Source organism: Dipteris shenzhenensis, chromosome 20 (assembly GCF_047967505.1).
Source record: "Dipteris shenzhenensis isolate YYH24624 ecotype China chromosome 20, Dip_SZ_1.0, whole genome shotgun sequence".
Lineage (NCBI taxonomy): Eukaryota > Viridiplantae > Streptophyta > Polypodiopsida > Gleicheniales > Dipteridaceae > Dipteris > Dipteris shenzhenensis.
This window is the reverse complement of record NC_141615.1, coordinates 43,974,603-43,996,924: the sequence shown is the minus strand read 5'-3', so window position 1 is coordinate 43,996,924 and position 22,322 is coordinate 43,974,603. Positions and strand designations below refer to the sequence as shown.

At 41.1% G+C, this 22,322-nt stretch overlaps 1 protein-coding gene across 1 annotated transcript in view; it reads left to right on the top strand.

The window, feature by feature from the left end:
• LOC147889712 (beta-galactosidase 9-like) overlaps positions 1-9,348 on the top strand; it is a 146,267-nt gene extending 136,919 nt beyond the window's left edge. The window contains exons 18-19 of the mRNA XM_087391154.1: positions 8,216-8,543; positions 9,086-9,348. Of these exons, the coding sequence (XP_087247280.1) occupies positions 8,216-8,543; positions 9,086-9,196 (439 nt within the window). The 3' untranslated portion in view covers positions 9,197-9,348. The remainder of the gene's footprint in view (positions 1-8,215; positions 8,544-9,085) is intronic.
• Positions 9,349-22,322: the final 12,974 nt, after the last annotated feature.

Here is a 22,322-nt window from a genome sequence, read left to right as displayed (position 1 = left end):
CACATTGCAGTATGGACTATTTTATGAGACTGGGGTAAATCAAATCTGGCCATTTATAGTCCATACTGATGATTTAGATGCGGCTAGACGCATACTCAGGTAAATCAAATCTGTCCATACTGATGATTTTCCCCGCGTGTAGACGCATTTTATAGTCTATACTGATGATTTAGATGCGGCTAGATGCATACTCAGGTATGTGAAGTCCACATTGCAGTATGGACTATTTTATGAGACTGGGGTAATCAGTGTAAGATATACTGATGGTGATTGGGCTGGTAGTATTTTTGATAGACGATCTACCAGTGGATATGTGTTCTATTTTGGGAGTGCTGCAGTCATTTGGAGCAGCAAGAAACAACCTACAGTTGTCTTGTCGAGCACAGAGGCTGAGTACATGGGTGCAGCAATGGCTGCATGTGAGGTAGCTTGGTTGCATAAGCTACTTTATGATATGCATCAGTCTACAGATGGGCCAGTTGTCATTTATTGTGACAACATGAGCAGTATACACTTGGCAAATAACCCAATCTATCATGCTAGAACAAAGCACATTAAGGTGCATTATCACTATGTGCGGGAGAAAGTTTTACTAGGTCTTATTGATCTAGTTTATGTCAGCATAGAGGATTAGGTAGCTGACATATTCACGAAGGCATTGGGCGCAAAGAAGCTGCGCAAGTTCAAAGACCTGCTTGGTGTGCAGGAATTGGGATTGAGCTCGAGGGGAGTGTTGAGATATCGAGCTCCACTCTTCACTACAAACGAGATGCCTAAGCGCATTTTTCGATTGTGTCATCCTACAAGTTTAGGACAAGTTAAGAATCAAAATTTGAATACATAAGTATTAAGAATTGAAATGAACTCTCAATTGGCTAGCTAAAAAAGGATGTTGACTTACCTTTGAAGAACAAGAAAGAGATAGCCAAATCTTGTCTTAGATGGCTTCACAAGATCATACTTGCATACTGCTCTGAAAAGAACTAATGCAATGCTCTTTCTTGTCATAAACTTGATGATTTGGCTTGCTTTATTAAGAGTAGATTGCACCCAATCCAACTTGGCAATGTCCTCCATCATCAAGTCCATCGAGTGAGAAGCACATGGAGTCGAAACAATGCTTTTATAATCTCTCTCAACCAATTCTCCCATCTTGGCACAATTGGAGCCATTGTCAGTAATAATTTGGACCACACGTTGTGGCCCAATCTCCTCAATGGCATTTTTAATGTGTCCATAAATCCATTTCCCAGTGATACTCAAGCCAGGGGTGGAGGCATCAACTACACGAAGTAATGTAGTGCTTACACAAGATGAGACCAAGATATTTATCATGTGGTGCCGCCGTTGGCCACATATGGCAAGTCATAAGAATCAAGATCCATAAGTAAATCATACATTTGTTAAATCAGTCACCACAAATCTTACCAAAGACTCAAGAGTCAAGAGTGAAGGGTTGTACTTATAACTTACAGTGTCACTCCATCCATCTGACACGATGCTACAACCATATCGCTCCCAACAAGCTCTCAAACCCACAAGCTCCTCTTGAATGTGCCTCACTTGGTTTGTCAAGTGGGTAGTTCTCAAGGACTCAGAATTTGCTGGTTGTAGACCTGTAGCTCTTGCTGTGGCTGCTGCCACAAGTGCACGATGGACTTTTTGGTATGCTGGACATCGAGCTATGTTGAAAGCAAGGTTGCATTGATAGAAGAAACGATGCTCAGCTATTTGAGCCTCTTGCTTAACCTTTGGAGCAAAGCTAGCATCAAGGGTGATTTGGCGCCTTGGCAGCTCTCTTCCCCTCTTTCTTGTTGTTGCAGCCTTGAGATGAATATGGGAGGATGTTGGGATCCTCTCATGACCCACAATAACACTAACAAAGCTTGATGAATGTGGAGAAGCCACAACATGCGAGGGAGCTTGATCTGCATTGACATTGGGTAAAGACTCACCAATGTTAGAAGACTCCAGGGTGATATGAACTTGGGAAGAAGCCCCAGTATTACTTTGAGAAGACACTTGAACTGAGGTTCTTGTTGAAGTAGAGGCCCCTCTTTTCAGCGCTTCACTTTCCTTGGCTTCTTGCACCTTCCCATCAATTATCTCCGAAGGCAAAGGTAGAAGGAGCAATGACCGGACCTCTTCAAACTTTGATGGCAATCCACCATGGGCCAAAAAAATACCTTCTGGAACATGAGTGCAGCCATGTGTTCCTTGTGCTCTCTCCCAAATGTAATGTGCCTTCACCCGGTTTGATGCTCCTCGAATTGTTTCCCCACAATGCTTGCAAACCACACATTTTGTGCCAAAAGTACCATATTTGCTAATGAGAACTGAATCTTGCCAAACATCACGCTGAGTGGGAGACTTGCGAGGAGGCATGATGGAGAAGGCCTTGAAATTTGGGAAGAAACAGGGAATTGGGGCAAATTGGGCTGCTGCTCCTTGATCCAAGTGCTGCTCCTTGAGCAGAACCAAAAAACAGCAGCAACAAAGGGGATGGTGGGCAGGACTGTCGATGGCAACAGGCCCTAGGCGTGGGAGTCGATTGCAACCTGTTTGACCAAGTCGTTTATAGCGTCGGTGCTTGTGCAAGCAGCAGGTCGTTGATGGCGTCAGTTAGCGCAGGTCTCCCTTCTAGCCTCTAGGCCTTGTGTTAGTGGTGGCTAGCAGCAGCTAGCTTGAGCCTTGCAAGCAGCCTGCAGGTCTACGGAGCAACGGCAGTGCTAGGCTCTAGCACATATGCTAGCCCACGGGCCACGAGCCACAAGCTCACGTGAGCGTAGGAAGCATAGGGAGCAGAAGCGGGCTGCGGACTGGAGAGGATGCTGAGTAATGAAATCAGGCCGGGAGGATCGCAATCGATTCGCGAAGGGCAGAAACGAAAAAAGGGGCAAAAACGCCTTTTTGAGATTTGGGCGAAACATGCGTTTCGTATTGTTTCGAAACGTTTCGGCACGAAACGTTTCGTCCTGTTTCGACAGGACGGAACGCGTTTTCATGTGACACTGCTCGTGATATACCACTGAGATCTATGTCAGGGAGTAGAACCAGTGACAGTACTATATAGATCATCCCTCATTTGGGCGATTTCAGTTGAGAGCAAGGACCTGCACTCTAGATTCTTTTGGACCCGATTGCGACGCATAACTAGTCGAGATCTTTTTGCATAGCGATCTGCTACTTCCCACTAGAGACCATCACATTTCGTCAACGTAGTGCGAGAGGAGGCTGAAACGTCACCATATACATCTCTTCACCAGGATATCATGGATTTCTCAAGTCGCGGAGATGTTCTCATACTGGAGAGTTCAACATAGGACAGGAGCACATCAGGTACCACTACTAGATTTTCGAGAGGAAGGGATGCTCTGGGCTCTGATGTGTCTCTTGAGAGAAAACTATGTCTCGTCCTATACAGGACTCTGAGAAATTCCTAGGCTCTGACCATAAGGTACCATTATAGTTCAGATGGTGCAAGCGAGGAGCTTGGTATCTTGCGTCTCATAGACCCCGCCCCCCTATAATGATGTGATGATTGTTTTGAGTCCACGTGAGACCCTTCAGGATCTATGGGATTGGTGATCACTATTAACTAAAAGTGATCCCTTACATCGAGCAAAAGAGAATATTAAAAGTTTGCTAGGTAGTAAGTACTTGTTGGGCTAGCTTGTGAGCTAGCCCTAGCGTTGTTCCAAAACTTCTTTTGAGTAGCTTCCTAGCTTTTGTCTTCTTGCTCCAACGAATTTTCAAATTATCTCTGCTGTCCCCCTAACCTTCTCTAATGTGTGCGTAGGGTCTACATCTTAGGAGTACATGGTGCTCTTTTTTAACTCTTGCCTGTTGAGAAACCATCTCAACATCATGTGTTTAGTATTGTGCATAACACTAACACGTAGAGTGCTATAAAGGAAAGGGTTAGATGCCCTAACACTAACCCTAACCCTAACCTTAACCTTAAAAGGGTTTGTATATATTCTACATTTTCAACTAAATCTAGTGTACAATTAGTCATTTGTGTTGTGCTCTCTAGCTGTGCCCTCTCTCCTCATCTCTTCTCTCCTCTCTTCATATTTATTCATTGCCCCTCTCCACCGCTAGATCATATGAACTTGTTTCTGATTTGCAGATTGCATGCCTTTTAAATATTGATGTCTTCCCCTAGTTATTTCTGCATTCCATAGCTGTCCATTGAGTTAATTTCCTGTGTATACAATTGCATTTTTGTCCTCTGGGTTGCCGTAGTTTCTATAGCATTCCTGCATCACTAACTCCCTGACTTCACATGCATCTTCTGGTATATCAGCAACTGTCATACCCCTTGATTCCATCCACTTCATTCCCTCTCTGTGCCATCCCGTGATTTGGTAGCTTCCCTCGCCTTGTGTGGTATCCTACTAGTGTCCATCTTCTCAACTTTGTTGAGGTGAGCCATCAATTGACATAAGGCCTCCCCTTGTAGAGGTATCATAGCTGTTTCCACTAGTAGGATGGGGTAGGGTGTTTGTGCATTAACTCGTAATTTCCCTATTAGGAAATGTTTATTGAAGTTTCTATGATTTCCTAGTAGATCCTAGAGAGTCCAGACGCCCAAGCTGGGCACCCGTAAAGGATTATTATTTGCACAAGCTTGGTGTATAAAAACTTTCTCATTTCCCAATTCCATAGATGTGTCTTCCTGCTTTTATTCTGGAACCTATACAATGTCTTCAAGCCACCCAGAATCATCCTCTCCACATATGCATTCCTTTTGTAGTTATTTGTGAATTTCAGTCCTAGATACTTAAATATGTTGACTATTTCCAGGGGTTTTCCTTCAAATGTGACAAATCTGTTTATTACGTGTCCCAATCACCACTACTTTTGTCTTGTCTATGTTGACCTGCATTCCTGAGTGTCTGCAGAATTCTCTTAGTGCATCTAGATTTGCTTGCAAGTTCTCCTCGCTCTTTTCCAAGAGTACCCCATCATCCGCGTAGATAAGCAGTAGCAAAGCATATCCAGCAATCCGAATATCCACCTTGCTTTGTATTCTCATCCATTCTGAGAGAGACAGAGAGAGAGAGAGAGAGAGAGAGAGTTTATTAAAGTCTTCTAAAGACTGATGGGTCTATGAGACTTATAGAAAACCTGATACAATGAGTAAAACGGTGGAGCTACTAAGCTAGCATCCTAACCCATGCGAGAAAGACTTTGTAGACATAGTCAATGGCATCATTATACATATCGCCATAGTCATCATCATCATATCAGATACAATATGATCCGATATTATACAATACAATGCAGCACACACATGGCATGAGATGTCAAGGTATGCCTGCTAGGCGTGTAGGCAAGAAGTCCGTGATAGATCTCTGTCTATTGTTTGGAGGAGTCGTACGTCGTGCCCTCCTAGCATCTATTCTATTGTTTGGAGGAGTCGTACGTCGTGCCCTCCTAGCATCTATTCACGGGCTAGGCGTGTAGGCAAGAAGTCTGTGATAGATCTCTGTCTATTGTTTGGAGGAGTCGTATGTCGTGCCCTCCTAGCATCTATTCGTACGTCGTGCCCTCCTAGCATCTATTCTAGCGCCACAGTAACCCCTGTTGGTCGTATTCCAGGTCTGAAAATAGATGAGATGTCAGCTAGCATGATCTGTGCAACTGTCCTTTGTCGAGTGTGCTGAATCCCAGGTCTGAAATTAGATATGTGTGTGTGTGTGTGGGAGAGAGAGAGAGAGAGAGTTTATTAAAGTCTTTGAAAGACCGATGGGTCTTTGAGACTATGTGAAATTTGATACAAAACAAGCGGAAAGGGTGGAGCTACTAAACAAGCATTGACACCCATACTAAATGGTAAATGCCACATAGTCATAATAACATAGTAGAGAGAGAGAGAGAGAGAGAGAGAGAGAGATTATTAAAGTTTTAAGACTGATGGGTCTATGAGACTGTGAGTATCCTGATACAAACAAACTGTGTGTGTGAGAAAGAGAGAGAAGTAGAATTTATTATCATCCTTGGGGGCCAAAAATGACCCATGGGATCTAATCGTCAGTACAAAAGTCTCCTCCGATGGAGGGGTCAAGAATTTTCAAGTTCTTGACGGTACGAAAAAAGACAGGTAACAAAATATCCCAACGTTGCCGGAGGGGCAATGGTAGAACTGATGAGAGTTGAGTGGTGTCTACTAGTCTATGTTGGTAGTCGTCCCTGATATGTGTATATCTGGGGCATTGTAGGGCTACATGTATATAGAGAGAGAGAGAGAAAGAAAGAAAGAAAGAAAGAAAGAAAGAAAGAAAGATTATTAAAGTCTTCGGAAGACCGATGGGTCTATGAGACTGTGAAAAACCTGCTACAATGAGCTGTGGTAGTGGAGCTACTAAACGAGCATCCACACCAATGCAGAATGCAAAAAAAATGCAAAATGGCAGTACTAATTCCCAAGTACAACATAGTCATATCTCGACTATATATATCAATCTCAGCATCATCGTCGACATCATCATAACCATCATCATCATCATCAGCAGCAACAAGACATTAGGATGGATGAGGCTGTGGAAGTGGAGGCATGAGGTCAGCAATAGAGCGCTGTCGCCTCCCCAAGTGTGCAGTCCTAGTACGTCTCCTAGTTGTAGCTTTGCGTCTAACGAAGGCCACTGTGACCCCCGTCGGTCAGGCTCCGACCCTAATCAAGGAGGGGATGTTCCCAAGTATGATCTGTGAGTCAACCCTCTGTCTGAGCTGTCGGATCACAGGCTCCGGGTCAAGGTCATGTCGAGGTCTCGCCTTGTGGGGGTCTTTGATCTGGCTGAAACAACTCCGTGATAGAGCTCTGAGAGGTATCAGTCGAGGAAGAAGTCTGCTCCTGTCTCCGTGCTCGGAGTATACTATCGCGGTGTCTGAGCACCTCATGAATGAAACCAACCAAACATCGCTGGTCTGGGTAGGAGAGAAAACGGGCCAAAGCCCCAAAACTATTTCTGAAGAGGCAGTAGCAACGCCATTGTTTGTAGAAAGTCCGCTTGAGACCCTTAGCATATATGGGACTGGTGACCATTGTTTAGATTTGAAAAGAAATCTTTACAAAGCTTGTTATGTTGTATGTGCTTAGCTAACTTGTGTGACTTTGCTGCGGTGTTCCAAGACTTCATTTAGGAAGCTCTCTAGTCTTTTGGCCGGTTGTTCTAACAAGGTTGTCGTACTGTCATTTTTTTACCTCTGATGTGTGCATAGGCTTGACACTATAGGAGCCCTTGCTGCTCATTTCTATCTCCCATGTGGCACAGACTTTGCAAATTCTTTCATCTCTTGGATCTTGGGCTTTGCCTACCTGCCTCTCTACACCGGTAGGTCATGGAAGCTTGTCCTTATTTTGTAGACTAAATGCCTTTTGAATATTGGTACATCCTCCCCAAGGTATTTTTGCATTTTATATCTGTCTAGCAATTAATTTCCTGTTTGTACAACTGCATTTTCGTCCCCGGATCTTGCCAAAGTTCAGTGTCTGTGGCAAAACCCTACTTGGGATGGTGCCCTAATTCCTTGTGTCTTTGCCCATCTGCTGTATGTTTGCTCAATGATGATGCGACACAATTTGGCCATTATACTATGGCTTAAACCCACCCTTGCTAATTGACTACGTTGATAGGGATGTCATAGTATCTAGTCCCTTCTATGTGTGATGGAGTTAATGTTTTTCAGCCTTGTGACTGTCATGAGATTGAAACTGCACTATTTTGTTGTGTTTCACAGGATGAGTTTGGGCATATTTCTAGATTCATCTAGATATATCCTGGTGCCTTTGGAACTAGTCAAAGATCCATTATCATTGTCCCGTGCTTCTCTCCATAAGGCAAATTTGTGGGCATTGTGAGGTAGCCTAGCATGTATTTTGTAGTGAGGGAATGCACATTATATCCATGTCATGGTAATCTTTGCTAAGCATTTTGGAATTTAGGTTTGCAACCTCGTAGGCCAATATCATATGTTCAAAATTGATTTATGTGTTTTTATGTGCGAGAATAATATTTTGCAATGTTGGAATTAATATACCAGGGTTGCGGAAATCGCACTGTCTCCATAATGATCTGCTTATTGAGTAACTTGGGACTGATCTTTTCAATGATAATGGATTAAAAAAATAGCTGTCTTTCTCGTAATACCTCAATCAAATTTATGTACTCGTCTTACGCCTTGAACATCCTGTCGATTTGTTGCATAGGTACCATGTTCCTCGTTCTTGGCTGACACCGAAAAATAATTTGTTGGTTCTCTTTGAAGAAATCGGTGGTGACCCAACCTTAATTTCCTTGGTCGTAAGAGTTGTTGACAGAGTTTGTGGGTATGTGGGCGAAGACTACCCTCCACCTATGAGCCAATGGACTTCCACATCTGTGGATATGATTCCTCCTCAGTTGACATTGAAATGCGGAAGAGGGCAAACCATCTCGTCGATAAATTTTGCAAGCTTTGGAACTCCTCAAGGGCAGTGTGGAAACTTTCAAAAAGGTGTTTGCCATGCTCCGACATCTTTGAGCGTCTTGAAAAAGGTGAGCGAGTCGAGATTTATTTCAAGAACTTACAAGCTCCCGTTTAATGCAAGATGTGATGCGCAAGCTACGTGAATAGTGTTATTTGTGCGAGACGTTATGAGTTCTTTATAATGCATGTCCATGCACATTCTTGCAGGCAGAGAGAGAGAGAGAGAGAGAGAGAGAGAGAGAGTACAGATTGGTTGCCTTCCACAAGCATCTCGAATGCTCGAAAGCATTCTGACTTGTCACAGTTGTGTGCAAGTTTGCTAGTTTGTCTAAGAACCAAAGTGGAGGAATTCCGCCTCGTGTTGTTTTGATGTTCAGTCTTGTTCTTCGGGTATGTTCATCTTGGTTGTTTTGTCTTCTGCATTCTTTTAGGCTCAAATGAAGGGCTTTTGTGGCAACTTTAGCATCGGAGACTCCAATCACGTCTATGCTTGGTGATGACTTATCACAAGCTTAATAAGTCGATCATGAGAGAATGAATGAGAGAGAGAGAGAGAGAGAGAGAGAGAGAGTGCGAGAGAGAGATGTGTGAATGGCTCTTGTTGGGACAGGTGTGTCTGGGCCGCAGGAGATGCACAATTGATGTGTCATCAAGTAGATTTGGGTTGGATCCATGTGCACGTCAAAAGAAGAGACTAGCTGTAGAGGCTCAATGTTCATGATAGCCTTCAATGCCATTCTTGCCTAGTCCTAACATTTGATCAACCCAGCCTCCAAGATGGTAAGTTGGATTATGTTTAGCATTCTCTTCTTTTATGGCATGTATCATGTAATGATTCTGCCATATATATAATCGATTGTATTCACAAGCATATTCATGGCCTTATCATTCTTTGAATAGTGTGTTTTCCTAAGTTTTCAATCTTTCTTAGCTATTTGTTGCGTCTATTTCTATATATTTTTCTTTTTTTAATCACCCTGTTTAAATTTATTTCACATGCAAAGTGGTGGCGATTGCATAACGTGTTCAATATTGCTTTATTTACAACACAACCGGCTTTGTGCTTTTGATCATGGTGCAACTTATTTCGATGCACCTTTTGCGTATCACGCACCTTATTTGGCCTATACATTGGCAAGGTCGAGTCCCTCATCGTGACATTGGGACTTAGTTGGGTTTTCGATCCTATTTTAACTATACGCAAATGATGTGAGTGCACTCTCCTCATCAACAAAGGGTCTCTAGCGGCACTTGGATGCACTCCAAACTTTCTATGATACACATAACATCTGAAGGTCAATCTTGTTAAAACTAAGGTTGTGAGTCGCATATCAAGAGCAATTTACCTCAATGGGGCACCAATGGAGATTTTTGCATGTTATAGTGCTTCCACTCCTATTTCTAAGACCCCAGAACCAAGACTCTTTTTGTTTGTTCATTCAGTTGGGATGTATGGAGTCCCTTGTGGAGGATAAACGTACTGGAGACACATTGGTTTCGCATAGAGAGACTACAAGTTATACTTCTTGCTTAGATGTTCAGTACAGCAAGACATCATTTCCACGTCATATTTTTCTTCAACGGATTTGGGGCTACCCGCCTACAGCTTTATGTAGCTTTTCAACCTTTAGGTGTCACTCTATTTCATAGAGTTAGGAGCTTCGACACCACGATATTTGGATGATGTGCACGAACATTGTTAGCCTTGACTTTGTATATTACACTAGAGGTAGAGGGGGATCAGAGGAGTAGGTATGCTTGGACATGTAGGCGATTTGCATGCTTGGGACTCCATATGGATAGATTGCCACCATTTTAATATAGCCTTGAGGCTCCATCCACTCCACTCACCTATCATCAGGTGAACCAAGTCATCACGAGCACCTCATGAGCTTTCAAAACTCAGCTTATATAGAGATCATTTATAGCGGATGTCGGAGGAGGGGTATATGAAACCATCAAGCTATACTCAAACCAATCATTGACATCAGGCTATACTCAAACTCTCGATTGGGCAATTCCAAGTATCTTCTCATAGGATGTGGATTGAGACAGGATAGGCAGAAGGCACTCCACATAAGAGATGGATTTGCATTTTTAGTGATATGCAGAAGATCAAGACATAGGGGCACTTTGCATTTAGATGCCCTGTGCAGGATGAGATCTGTGGAAGGCACCACTGTCCATTGAAGAGCGGCTTTGGCCAACTTAGAGATTTGTTAGACTATCATGATCAACTACACAAACTACACATGGCAATTTTCCTCTTGAGACCTAGCAACCTAGCAATCGGCTCATGCAGAGGAGAGCATAGTAGGGGTCATTCGAGCCCAGCTAGAGGATGATTGTAGACTCAAGTCAGGGGCAAAAGGGGACAAGACATAGTAGAGACCCAACGTATCTGGGTTGGTGGAAATCCCGCGAGTCATCAAAGCTAAATGTCTACTCATGTCATTAATCTTGATCCCTAGATTCTCTAATTTCATGCTAGATGCACCATGCCATGTCATTTATTCGGAATTTAAATCACGAATTCATGTTCTAGCAATTTAATCTTGTTTCAGTTTGGTTATCATCCTGGATCCTAGTACAAATCTTGCATGCTTGCTCAATCTTATTTTCAGATTTACTTTTCGGTATTTATATTCTTCTTAGACTTCATATTTCGCATCGTCTTTCATTTCGGATCTTGCAAAGGTTTGACATTTGACGTCAGTTTCATGTTCAGATTTATTCCATACTTTCTTTTATTAGAAGATGTTTACAAGTTTGAACTTCCAATTGCCATAAATTGCTATCATCAAATTTGTTATTTGAACAAAAAACAACATATCATCATGTGATTTTGCTATCTTCATCAAATTGATACAATACTAAGACTTCGTATTTCGCACGGTCTTTCATTTCGGATCTTGCAAAGAGTTTACATTTGACATTAGTTTCATGTTTAGATTTATTCCATACTTTCTTTTGTTTGAAGATGTTTACAAGTTTGAACTTCCAATTGTCATACATTGCTATCGTCAAATTTGTTTTTGAACAAAAAAAGTATATCATCATGTGATTTTGCTATCTTGGTCAAATTGATATAAAACTAAGAAATGGTCCTTGTAGAAGTAGAGCTTTACAGAAACCTTGTTGGTGTGCTCAGAGGGGTCACTATGTATAAACCTTCTATATCACGTGCATTCAAGGCCTATTTTTAAAATCCCTTATTTGTAAAATTTTCATAATTAAAATATATCTCTTTTTTATACAAATCTGTAGATTTTGTTAAAAACTATTTTAAATAGTTCCTTATGTATATTTATTTATGTAAATTTTAGAAATAAAAAATATCTTTCTATTGAACTCACATGATAGGGTTACATATGATGAGTGACTCCCTCGAATTAGTGTGGTAGGTCATGAATGTGTAGCTATAAAAGATCCTCTTGGATAACATACTTGACATCGTTATATGTAAGCGAATTAGAGGGGCCTCAATGTCATATTGAGGTTCCATCTTGAATAAACTACTTGACTTTGTTATATGTCTGTGAAATAGAGAGGGGGCCAATGCTCTTTTGAAAGGGAGATAATTTGTTCATGTGTAGCCCTAGACTCTCAAACCATCTATGTGTAAGCGGGAAAAGCATGAGATAAGGGTTCAACAAGGCATCATAGCCAAGGAAGGGAGGTGGTCATTTCACTTTGCCTAACGTCGAAGAGTCGTGAGGAAGTAAGCATTGTGAGGGGATCTCAAGGGGTTCTCAATCCATAAGGATAAACAATGGTTGCTTTAGCAGGTCTACTAGGGGTGTAATGATAATAGATCCCTGCATACAGTTTGGCCCCAAAGCGTTCTTTCAAGCAAATGACAAATGAGATGATGCACCAATTGCTTGATTAAGGAGAGTGTTCCTTCTTTCGTTTAAAAAAAAAAAAAAGCATATTATCGTAATTTGAACTTGTGTGATAAGACAATGCATAGGTGCACATGTGTGCACGTGTGCATGTGTTGGGGGAGGCATGTGCGCGCGCACGTGCATGCACACTTGTGCATGTGCATATGTGTGTGCATTTTCATTTACATTTGTGTTTACGCATGTGCATGCGTGCATGTGTGGCCAAACGCGCTCGTGGCCTGCTAGTAATGGATACACCTCCGATCATAATGCATTTACTCAAGAAGTTACGTTCTCATCGAAAAGTCATGCAGGTTAAGGGCTACTCTTCTAAGGCTTTTTTGAATAGCCTACATACCTCCCGATGGATGCATTTGTTGCACATCGGGTGCTTAGCTAGAATGATTCGTGGATAGAGAATAAACAACAAATTGATGTTGTGCAGCAATACTGCACTGATTTGTTTGCAGTTCCTCCTCTTTCTTTACCTATAGTCGTTGATTCTTAGGATGCGTTCCTTCAAAATGTTCATTGCCTCCCTAAATGAGGCACATGCAATGGAATCACCATTTATTGATAAAGAGCTGAAAGCATCATCGTCTTGGTTGGGCCACTCCAAATCCTTAGGGTGGGATGGCCTCATTGTTGAGTTCTTTGCTAAACTTTGGGATCAATTGAGCCTTGTTCTTATTCAGATAATCAATGATGCTTGGCTTTCTTGTTGTCGAAAAATGATTGTTGTGTTTTGATTCCCATGAAATTGTATGTGAACATTTGTTGAGTTGGTGGTTGATTACACTAATGCCTCTATTGTATAAGTTAAATTTTAAAATGCTAGTATTATGCATATCACAATTCTTGTACATTTGGTTGCACCCAGCTCAGTATGGTTTTGTATCCCGCAAAGAGATTATGGATAATATTGCAAATTCTTATATCAGAATTTAATATGCCAATTTTTGGAACCTCATGTAGACACTTGGTTTGGTCTTGTGGTGGCGGGTCTGAAAGAAACATTTACCAAATTCAAGCTCCTACCTTTCCAATGATTGTGAATGGCACCTTTTGCGGTGTGCCATCTTGTTGCCTACCCACTGATCATGTAGTGTGCCCTTTGGGTGGCATATTTCATTGCCGCAAGAGATATAATGGGTGCTTCAAAATCTTTTTCATAAGATTGATTATTGGAGATTGTTTACTTGGCCACTTCATGTTTGCCTTTGGATTGCGCAATCCATATCATGGCATATGGGTAGTTCCATTTGTGACTTAGTTTTTGGTCTTTTTCAAACATTGAGAAATTTATGTCCAAGGTCATGGAATGTCTTTGGTGCACCAAAACTAATTGTAAGGCACTCCATCTCCTCAAGTGTATGCCCAAGATGTATGGAGGTTTGAACATCGTAAATATTCACACTCACATGTTAGCTTGGAAGGCCACACTGTTGCTCACCTTTTTGGAGCAACTTCATAGTCATTGTTTCTTGTATGGTCGGTTCTCTCCTTAAAAAGGGCTTCAGTCATTGGATTTTGCTTTTTAGATGTTTTTAAAGGCATTTACATGGTCACATTCCTAGACTTCCCTTCTCAATCTGTTAGATTCATGACATGCAATACCTCCTAGCTTATCTAGTTTGGTCAAGTTGTCCTCAAACCTAGGGAACACCCTCCATCTTTAGAGCATCCATGCGAGCCATGTGGTTGATCCCCTTTTTCTCACCTTCAACCTCACAATGCATATTTCTTGCACTATGCGGGTATTTTTATAGTGGAATATGTGGTGGATTATTGAGGTTGCACACTCTCTTTTCCTAGGAGACATTATTGTTTGTGTTTGCATCGTAAGCCTATTTGGCATGTCATTACCACCATGCTATAACCTTCTGAGCTTGTACCATGCCTGTTTTCTACTCTTTCTCTATTGGGTTGAAAATTTGATAGGTGGCTTTTGGGTTACTCCATGTTCTCCTTTGTAGATCTTTCATGCAAAAAAGCTTATAGAATATTACTTCCACAACTACAACATCAGGACCATGGTAATCATTTCTGGCATCTTGATGAGTGTCTTTCTTGTTTGCTAGAAGACTTGTATCCAATGCATATGGAACAGTAAACTTCCTCTCAAACAAAGGGTGCTCTTGTGGCACTATTTGGAAGGTCCTTTACCTATGGGTTATCTTCTTTGAATCTGTCCTGCTACTCATGATTTTCTTTCTAGATTGGAAGCTTTTCTTCATGCCCATTTTGCTAGGATTTCCTTTGGCAAGCATTTCTAGTCGTCTAGTAGATATGCCTTTGCACCATATTATGCTCAACTCTTTTACTGGTGTTGCTACTAGGCTCTATGGTCATTATATCATGCCTGGCTATATGGGCACTCCTCGATGCATGTTTATACATTATTATGATCTTCTTTGCACCAGTCTCTTTAAGATGCCCACTTACTTGCAGACATTCCTCTAGCCTAGTAGGACGTCTTCTATCAATGTTTCTAGTTTTCTAGTAGTAGGTCCCTTTTGGAGAAGCTGAGGAATGTAAATTACTGTTTAATGAGATAGTGTTGTTTAACCAAAAAAAAAAAGAGTGTGTCCACCAAAAGATGTGTGCGTGTGACTATTTATATATTTGGCTTTATGTAAGTTTTCACTTAAAAAGTAATTTTATCCTACTCATAAACATACTAAAATTACATGAGTATGATTTTGGTTTTCATGATGGTCTTAGGCCACGTGGCTACTTGATGAAAGATTGTGGCATTTATGGATTGCAATAAAAGATTGTTGCATTCATGGATGGTAATGAAAGATTATGGCATCTATGGATTGTGATGAAATATTTTTGTGATGGTCCTAGGCCACATGGTTGCTTTAATGGCTTAAGCTTGTGACCTTCAGGCATACTGTATTTTTTTCCTAATTGCTCAAAACTTTTGGAATCCACAGATTGTTGTCCTTTTTTCACCATCAGTGTTATCCTACCCAAAGATAATGCCCAGTGTCCCTCTCCTATTGATCCGTAATCTATGCTCTCATACAATATCCACATGCTACTCTCTTATAAGCAATTTCCATTTTCATTTCTCATCACTATTCTATCCTATCCATTTTCTCCTTGCCACGTGCTTGTGTCTTCTTGCTTGCCTTCCAACTTTGCATCCCACTGAATCATTATTATCTTTCATTGCTTCGCATCTTCATGATGCCTCATGATCATGTTGTTTTGTCATCCTCTGTCTCATCTCAATACCTATCAAAATATATTCTTCCTATCATGCTCTTTATATATATCTCCTTGCTTTCTCAACGTCTCAAATACACCCTCTCCCTACTAGGCAAGACCTTTTATATTCATCTCTCAACTCACCCAATGGTGGCTAGTATCACTGAATCTTAACATCTCTCTTTGGTACCTGATGTTTTGCCTTTTGTAATGGCTAGAGAAGATTCTTCTATTGAGCGGATCATCAAAGTAGTGAATCTATCATGCTCTATCCCACTCGAGAATAGAAGGGTCATTATAAGTGCACATTTCATTCAAAATATTCTTTCCCACCATATACACAATCTCAAATGACTTCATGCAACCATTGAAAGTGAAAAGTAATGGAGGTGATTGGTGGTGAAAAACATTATATACAAGATGCTTCCTTGACAAAGAGGGATTTCTTCAAATCAGAGGTTGAAGGGGTCTTTTTTGACTTCTGCTTTCCTTTCTTCTTCTTCTTTTCTTCCTTCATCTTCTTTTCTTCCTTTTTGGCTTTCTTTGTTGCCTACAACCATGGAAACTAGTACTATTATTGAATTTGAAGAACCTAAGTGAACATGTTGTCTAAATAGGACTTACCTCCTTGAAGAGTGTTGGAAGGAAAGAAATCCTCTCAACCCTTACTTTATGTGGATGGATCAAGCAAGGATATGTCTAGAGATAATCTTAGATTAGAAAATATATTACACCTTAGGTCATGAAGGACAAGCAAAGGAGTCAAGTCATTGTAGTATGCCATTGGAGTTTCGTACAACTTTGGAAAGGTCAATGTCATAGATGGGCATGGATCAAACATATGATGATTGCATTTGTACCAAACCATCATCCACAAGCATGGCTATTTCATGCACAGTAAGGCATTGCTATTATGTTGGCTCATTATAGTGCCATGGTGTTACTTGCCCTTATTAATAAGTAACCTTCTTTTCAAAAGCAGATTTCTCATGGACACTTGGTTAAATACAAAAAGAATAATATTTGTTGTTACTATTTTTGTAAACCCTCTTATGGCATTGAAATTTGCAATTGTATCGTAATAGTATGTAGTTCCATTTGATGAAACAATGACTAGATTAATAGTCCATGTTGGTGAAAATTAATGCCTTATGAAATCAATAGAGAAAACAAAGAAGCTTGTTGTAGATTCTTTAGTTGGACCACATAAAGTTTCGAATGAGTGCTGCTAATAAGATGAGGGGAGACAATCAAGAAAGAACACTTACGCTAGGAGATATAGAGTTGATCAACTTTCTTGAGAAATGGTACCCCTAGTTTAGAATCAACGATTGGGTGGTTTTCAATTGGTTGAGCTTTAGAATGATATACTGTTATGGATAAATTTGACCAAGGTAAAAGGCATAAATATGTGTGTGTGCTTGTATGTGTGGCAATAGTATAATAAAATATGGTGTGCATAAGGCCCAGGGTTGAGGTGGCAGGGCATGACCATGTGCCACCCTTCCACGTAAGAGGACCCATAAGGTGTGTTGTACATAATCCATGGTAGTAATAATATAAAATGATAAGTAGCATGGGTCTTCCATGCACCAACCCTCCATCTAGGCGGTCCCACACCTGCATTTAGTGAGATATGGCCCAAGGACCATGGGAGAAGTAATATTAAATAGGTGGGGATGGATATTATATTGGATTATTCCCTCCATGTAGGATAGGCCCATGTGGGGGGGGGGGGTATAGAAAGTCCAAGAATGCAAGTTAAATAATGGGAAAGTAGGATAAGGTGACAAGATTCCTTATGCCAATCCTCCACTTGTCCTCCTAGATGTTTGAACGTATTATAAAATTAGAAAGAGACCAAGGGAGTATCTTAGACTTGGGATATGGGGGTTGATGTATGTGGAAAAATGAGGCAAAGGGTTGTCACACATAATTGAGAGTGCGTAACCACCTAGCCCACAAGGGACACTCTTCCACACACACCATGCATGTGGGAGGATGCATTTATTGGGAGAGACCCTCTAAAAGGAGGGGGCTATTCCTTGATGGAACACGCTCATTCTTGTAAAGCCACCTAGCTAGTACTTTGATTTTCCCCCCCATCTTTCCAATAAAGCATGACTCTCTTCCCTTGACGTCTCCATCTCTACATTCCACTTCCCATCATGTAAATGCTCCTCTTCCCCCTCTTCCTTCCCCCTTGTGCCATAGTCCCCCTCTTCATTCCCACCCCTTTTAATCTTTTTTTTCCCACCTATGTTAACGCTTCTTCCCTCACGTTTCCTTTTTCTCCATGGCCCTCGAGCGTCGCCATGCCTAGCATCTAGCCTCATGTATTGAATTCTTTTCTAGTTAATAGAATTGGTGTGCCTGCTGGGATCAAAATCTCCACGGCTAGTGGTGTAAAATTCGTTACTCCTATGGCTGGGTATAGTTCTGCAGTACCTTCCGTGTGCGGTTCTTTGCTTCCACGCCTCTAATCCACGTATCTTCTGCTCGTAGTTCTCTATCTCTACGGCTGCAGAACTTCTCAGTTTTTGTGCCTTTAGCCTGCGGTTCTTGCGCATCTTCTTGCGCATCTTCTGGGTCCTTGCACCTTCACCCTGCTATTCCTGTGCATCTCCTGTGTACGATTCTTTGCTTCTACATCTCCAATCCGCGTATCTTCTACTCGCAGTGCTCTGTCTCTACGGCTACAGAACTTCTTAGTTTCTGTGCCTTTAGCCTGCGGTTCCTGCGTATCTTCTGGGTTCCTGCGCATCTTCTGGGTTCCTGCGCCTTCATCTTGCGGTTCTTGTGCATCTTCTGGATTCTTGCACGTCTTCTGTGCGATGCCACATGTCTTTTGGTCAACTGCGCTTGCAAAATCGCTCCTGCGCATCTGCAACAGCCGCACGTCCCCTGGTCACAGCTAGCGCATCTGTGCGTCACAGATAGATCGCGAATCGTGACTGTTTTCTGAATTCTTGTGTCTTCTGGCGCATCTGCGCGTCGCGGACATATCGCAACTGTTTTCTCGGGTCCCTGCATCTTCTGGCACACCTGCGTGTCGCAAACAGACTTTTCGGGCTCCTGCAAAAGATTTCACATCCCACTTCTTCTTCTCTTTCTCTTCTCTTCTCCTCTCCTCTCCTCTCTTTTTATTAAGGAGTGGGAATTGAACCCAAGACCTCCCCATTCACAAAAGGAATACTTACCAATGGGCTAGCAAATAGGAAGTGATGAAAGTGTGATGATATTACTTATATGGTGAAATCTCATGAACTGTAACTCTCTAACTATAGGGAGTTTCCTCTTGTTGTAAAAAATAAAAGTACTTCATTTCATGTGCTCTATTCATATCTGATACTAGATCGTAGATTCTCAACTTTTTCAAGTTCACTCCTTGGACGCACGCCACACGAGGAAGGTGGATATTTATGTCACTTCTCGACGAGTTCAAGGATTTGGTGCTCAATCCTCCGCTCATTATAGCTATCAATTGGCAAGATCTCTTTCTTGATCTTCATGTCGATCTTCAACAACTGATTGTACAATGCATTGTTCAAGGAGATGATGGGTGGGATGATACTCATCAGGGATGTATCCACTGCCTCCACCTCAAATGTACGGTCCTCCCTTAGATGCTTACCCTCAACAAGGAGTATATCCTCAACCTCCACCTGGAATATTTTTTGAGCCTCGCCCACGAGCTCCCCTCCTTCTTATTGCCCCGGCCCCTCCTGCTAAAGAACCCAGAGTCAATGACCTAGCCAAGGCCCTGAATGATCTTCAGATTGAGATGGTGGGCATCAGAAATCAAGCCAATCACCCTCCAAGAAAACATGCCAATGTTGTGTGCTACGAGTGCCACCAGAAAGGTCATTGTTGCACGGAATGTCCCAATTTTCCAAGGGTGAATCTTCTAAGTGAATCAAGCACACCGAGGATTCCGACGTAGAGATCCTTGAGCTCGGGAAAAGAAGTCGTACCACCTCGGACCCCTCTCAAAATCGTGGACCGGGCCGCCCTAGGAAGAAGGTGTCCTTCTCAGAGCCCTCGGATGCTTAGATGATAGACCCACCAATAGAGAAGACTAAAAGATCTCGCATTTTTCAGCAATCACTATGACATACATCTATGTGTTGGAGCTTTTCTTTGCATGTTGGTATAAAGATAAACCAACTTTCTTTAATGTTATACATGATTGGAAACCATGATATCATTGTAGTTCAGTACAATGCCTTGTTCTTGATATTCTATTTGAAAGGTTATGTTATTTGTATTCCAATACATTCATATGCTTGGTGCTTTATTCACAATGATAATATATGTATTATTATGTTCTGCTAGCAAGTTTAGCTATAGCTTCAAGTTTCCATAAATCTCGGTTAAATAGACTTGCCACATATTCTATATCAACCTTTCCATTCAGCATGAGCTGATTGATTCAAAGGAGCTTCCAAAATATTTTGTATTATTTTGAAGGCTAGATTTTCTTCGCTTATCTTATCATTTACTTTTGATTTCCTAAATGTTTTATGTTATTTTGAAGGTGAGAGTTACTTTCGATTATCTTATGATTTTGAAAGCAAGTTCTCTTTCATCTTTGTTAATCAAGCATGCCTATAGGCCATCCATTGTATTTGATCTGGAGTAGGCTAAATATCATGTAGGTATGCTTGATATGCAAAAGAAAATGTCGATCTAATGTTTCTTTCTCTCTTATAAGCTAACATCTTGCTTGACTTGCTCGTCATGTATTCAACACTAGCTTCACTTTCATAAGTTGGTCCATCCTATGAAAGAAAAGGACTTGCCAAATGTTTTATGTTGTTAACATTCTAACATGTTTTCTTTCAATGTTTCTTTTCTATTTAGCTTTGATATTATTACTCCTTGGATACGTTACTTCACATATGCAAAGGTGCTTCTCACATGTTTTCTTGTCATTTTCAAGGCACTCGTTTATTTCCAAGGTGAGCTCATGTATTCTCTTTCATCACACTCAGTTGTTTCTCCGAGTACATGCAGGTTTGCACAGATGCCTAGATACAACCCAACAAATTAAATGCACATTCGATACCTACAGGATGAGTATATCTACTTTGTTTTTCATAGTCATCTATATTTACGAGTGCATGCAAGGTCTTGCTAGACCAATGATTTCTTTCTTCTTTGTTGATTAACTTATTGATGACTTATGGTATGTATTTACTTATTTCTCTTTCTTTCATTTGATCCTACACTCTGGACTCTGTGGAAGGATAGAAATCATAGAGTCTTTGACGATGCAAGGCATACTTTTATTTCGCCCTTTATATGGTAAGTTATACTTATATGTCTTTCATGATAAACACCTATGGCTGACTTAATGAGTACTGGTTTGGCCATGGCATCTATGGATTACTTATTACATACTTGTTTGAACATGGCAAGGTTCAATGTCTTTCACATGACAATATTTATAAACACATATGGATAATTGCTTGAGTACTTATTTGGATGTGGTATATGGCTAACTACTTGAGTACTCATCTGGACATGGTACATGGATTATTACTGACTCCTCATTTGGATGTGACACATATTTACTCGTCTGGACATGGTATGTGGATTATCACTAAGTCCTCGTTTGGATGTGACACATATTTACCTGGCTTTCACGATGGACACATATGGATTACTTATTGAGTACTCATTTTGACATGGTCATATTGCATACTCATTTGCACGTGGCAAGGTTCAACGTCTTTCAGATGAATACATATGGATTACTTCTTGAGTACTCGTTTGGACATGGCACATATGGATTATTTATTAAGTACTTGTTTGGACTGGCACATATGCATTACTGTTGAGTACTTGTTTGGACATGATCACCATTCTCGGATGCCTACTTTCTTGGTTACTTTTTTATGTTCTTTGTAATCTCGGATGCTCGTCTTTCCGGTTGTTCGGTACTTTTAGATGCAAAGAGGTTGTTATTTCATTCCCACTATGATTATGTAAGCTGTGTCTAATCCACACAAGCTTGTCTCTTGTCATACATGTGTGGCTTATTCTCATTGTACTTTTTGTTATTCGATACTTCTAGCTGCCCAGTTGTTTAGTACTTCTGGGATACCCAATTGTTCGTTTTTTCGGTTGTTTGGTACTTCCGGCGGTCCAATTGTTTGGTACTTCTGGGATGCTCAATTGTTCGGTACTTTCGGATGTATGGTTGCCCGTTGTGTTTCTAGATTATTGGTTCTTGATTTGTGAGATCATTATGGGCTTGTATTTTCAGCTGTCCGGTACTTCCGGCTGCCTAGTTGTTCAGTACTTCTGGGATGCTCAATTGTTCAGTACTTTCAGATGTCTAGATGCTCGTTGTGTTTCTAGATTATTAGTTCTTGATTTGCAAGATCATTATGGGCCTTTTTATTGTGTTGCTATGGCTTTCTTACACTACGCAAGCGACATTTCATTCTTGGCTTTATGAACATATCAAATCCGATACTTTAGGATGTTGGAATGCTCATTGTGTTTCTAGATTATTAGTTCTTGATTTGTAGGAACTTTATGGGCCTTCCTATTGTGTTGCTACGACTTTCTTACACTACCCAAGAGACATTTCAGCCCGGGCTTTGTGGTCAAATCGCCCCTCTATACTCATCTTTGGAGTGACCGAAGCAATTTCCTCATACATTCATCCTTGGTATAATAGAAATGGACACTTGAATATTTGTTGTGTTTATATACACTGCATGAAATCGG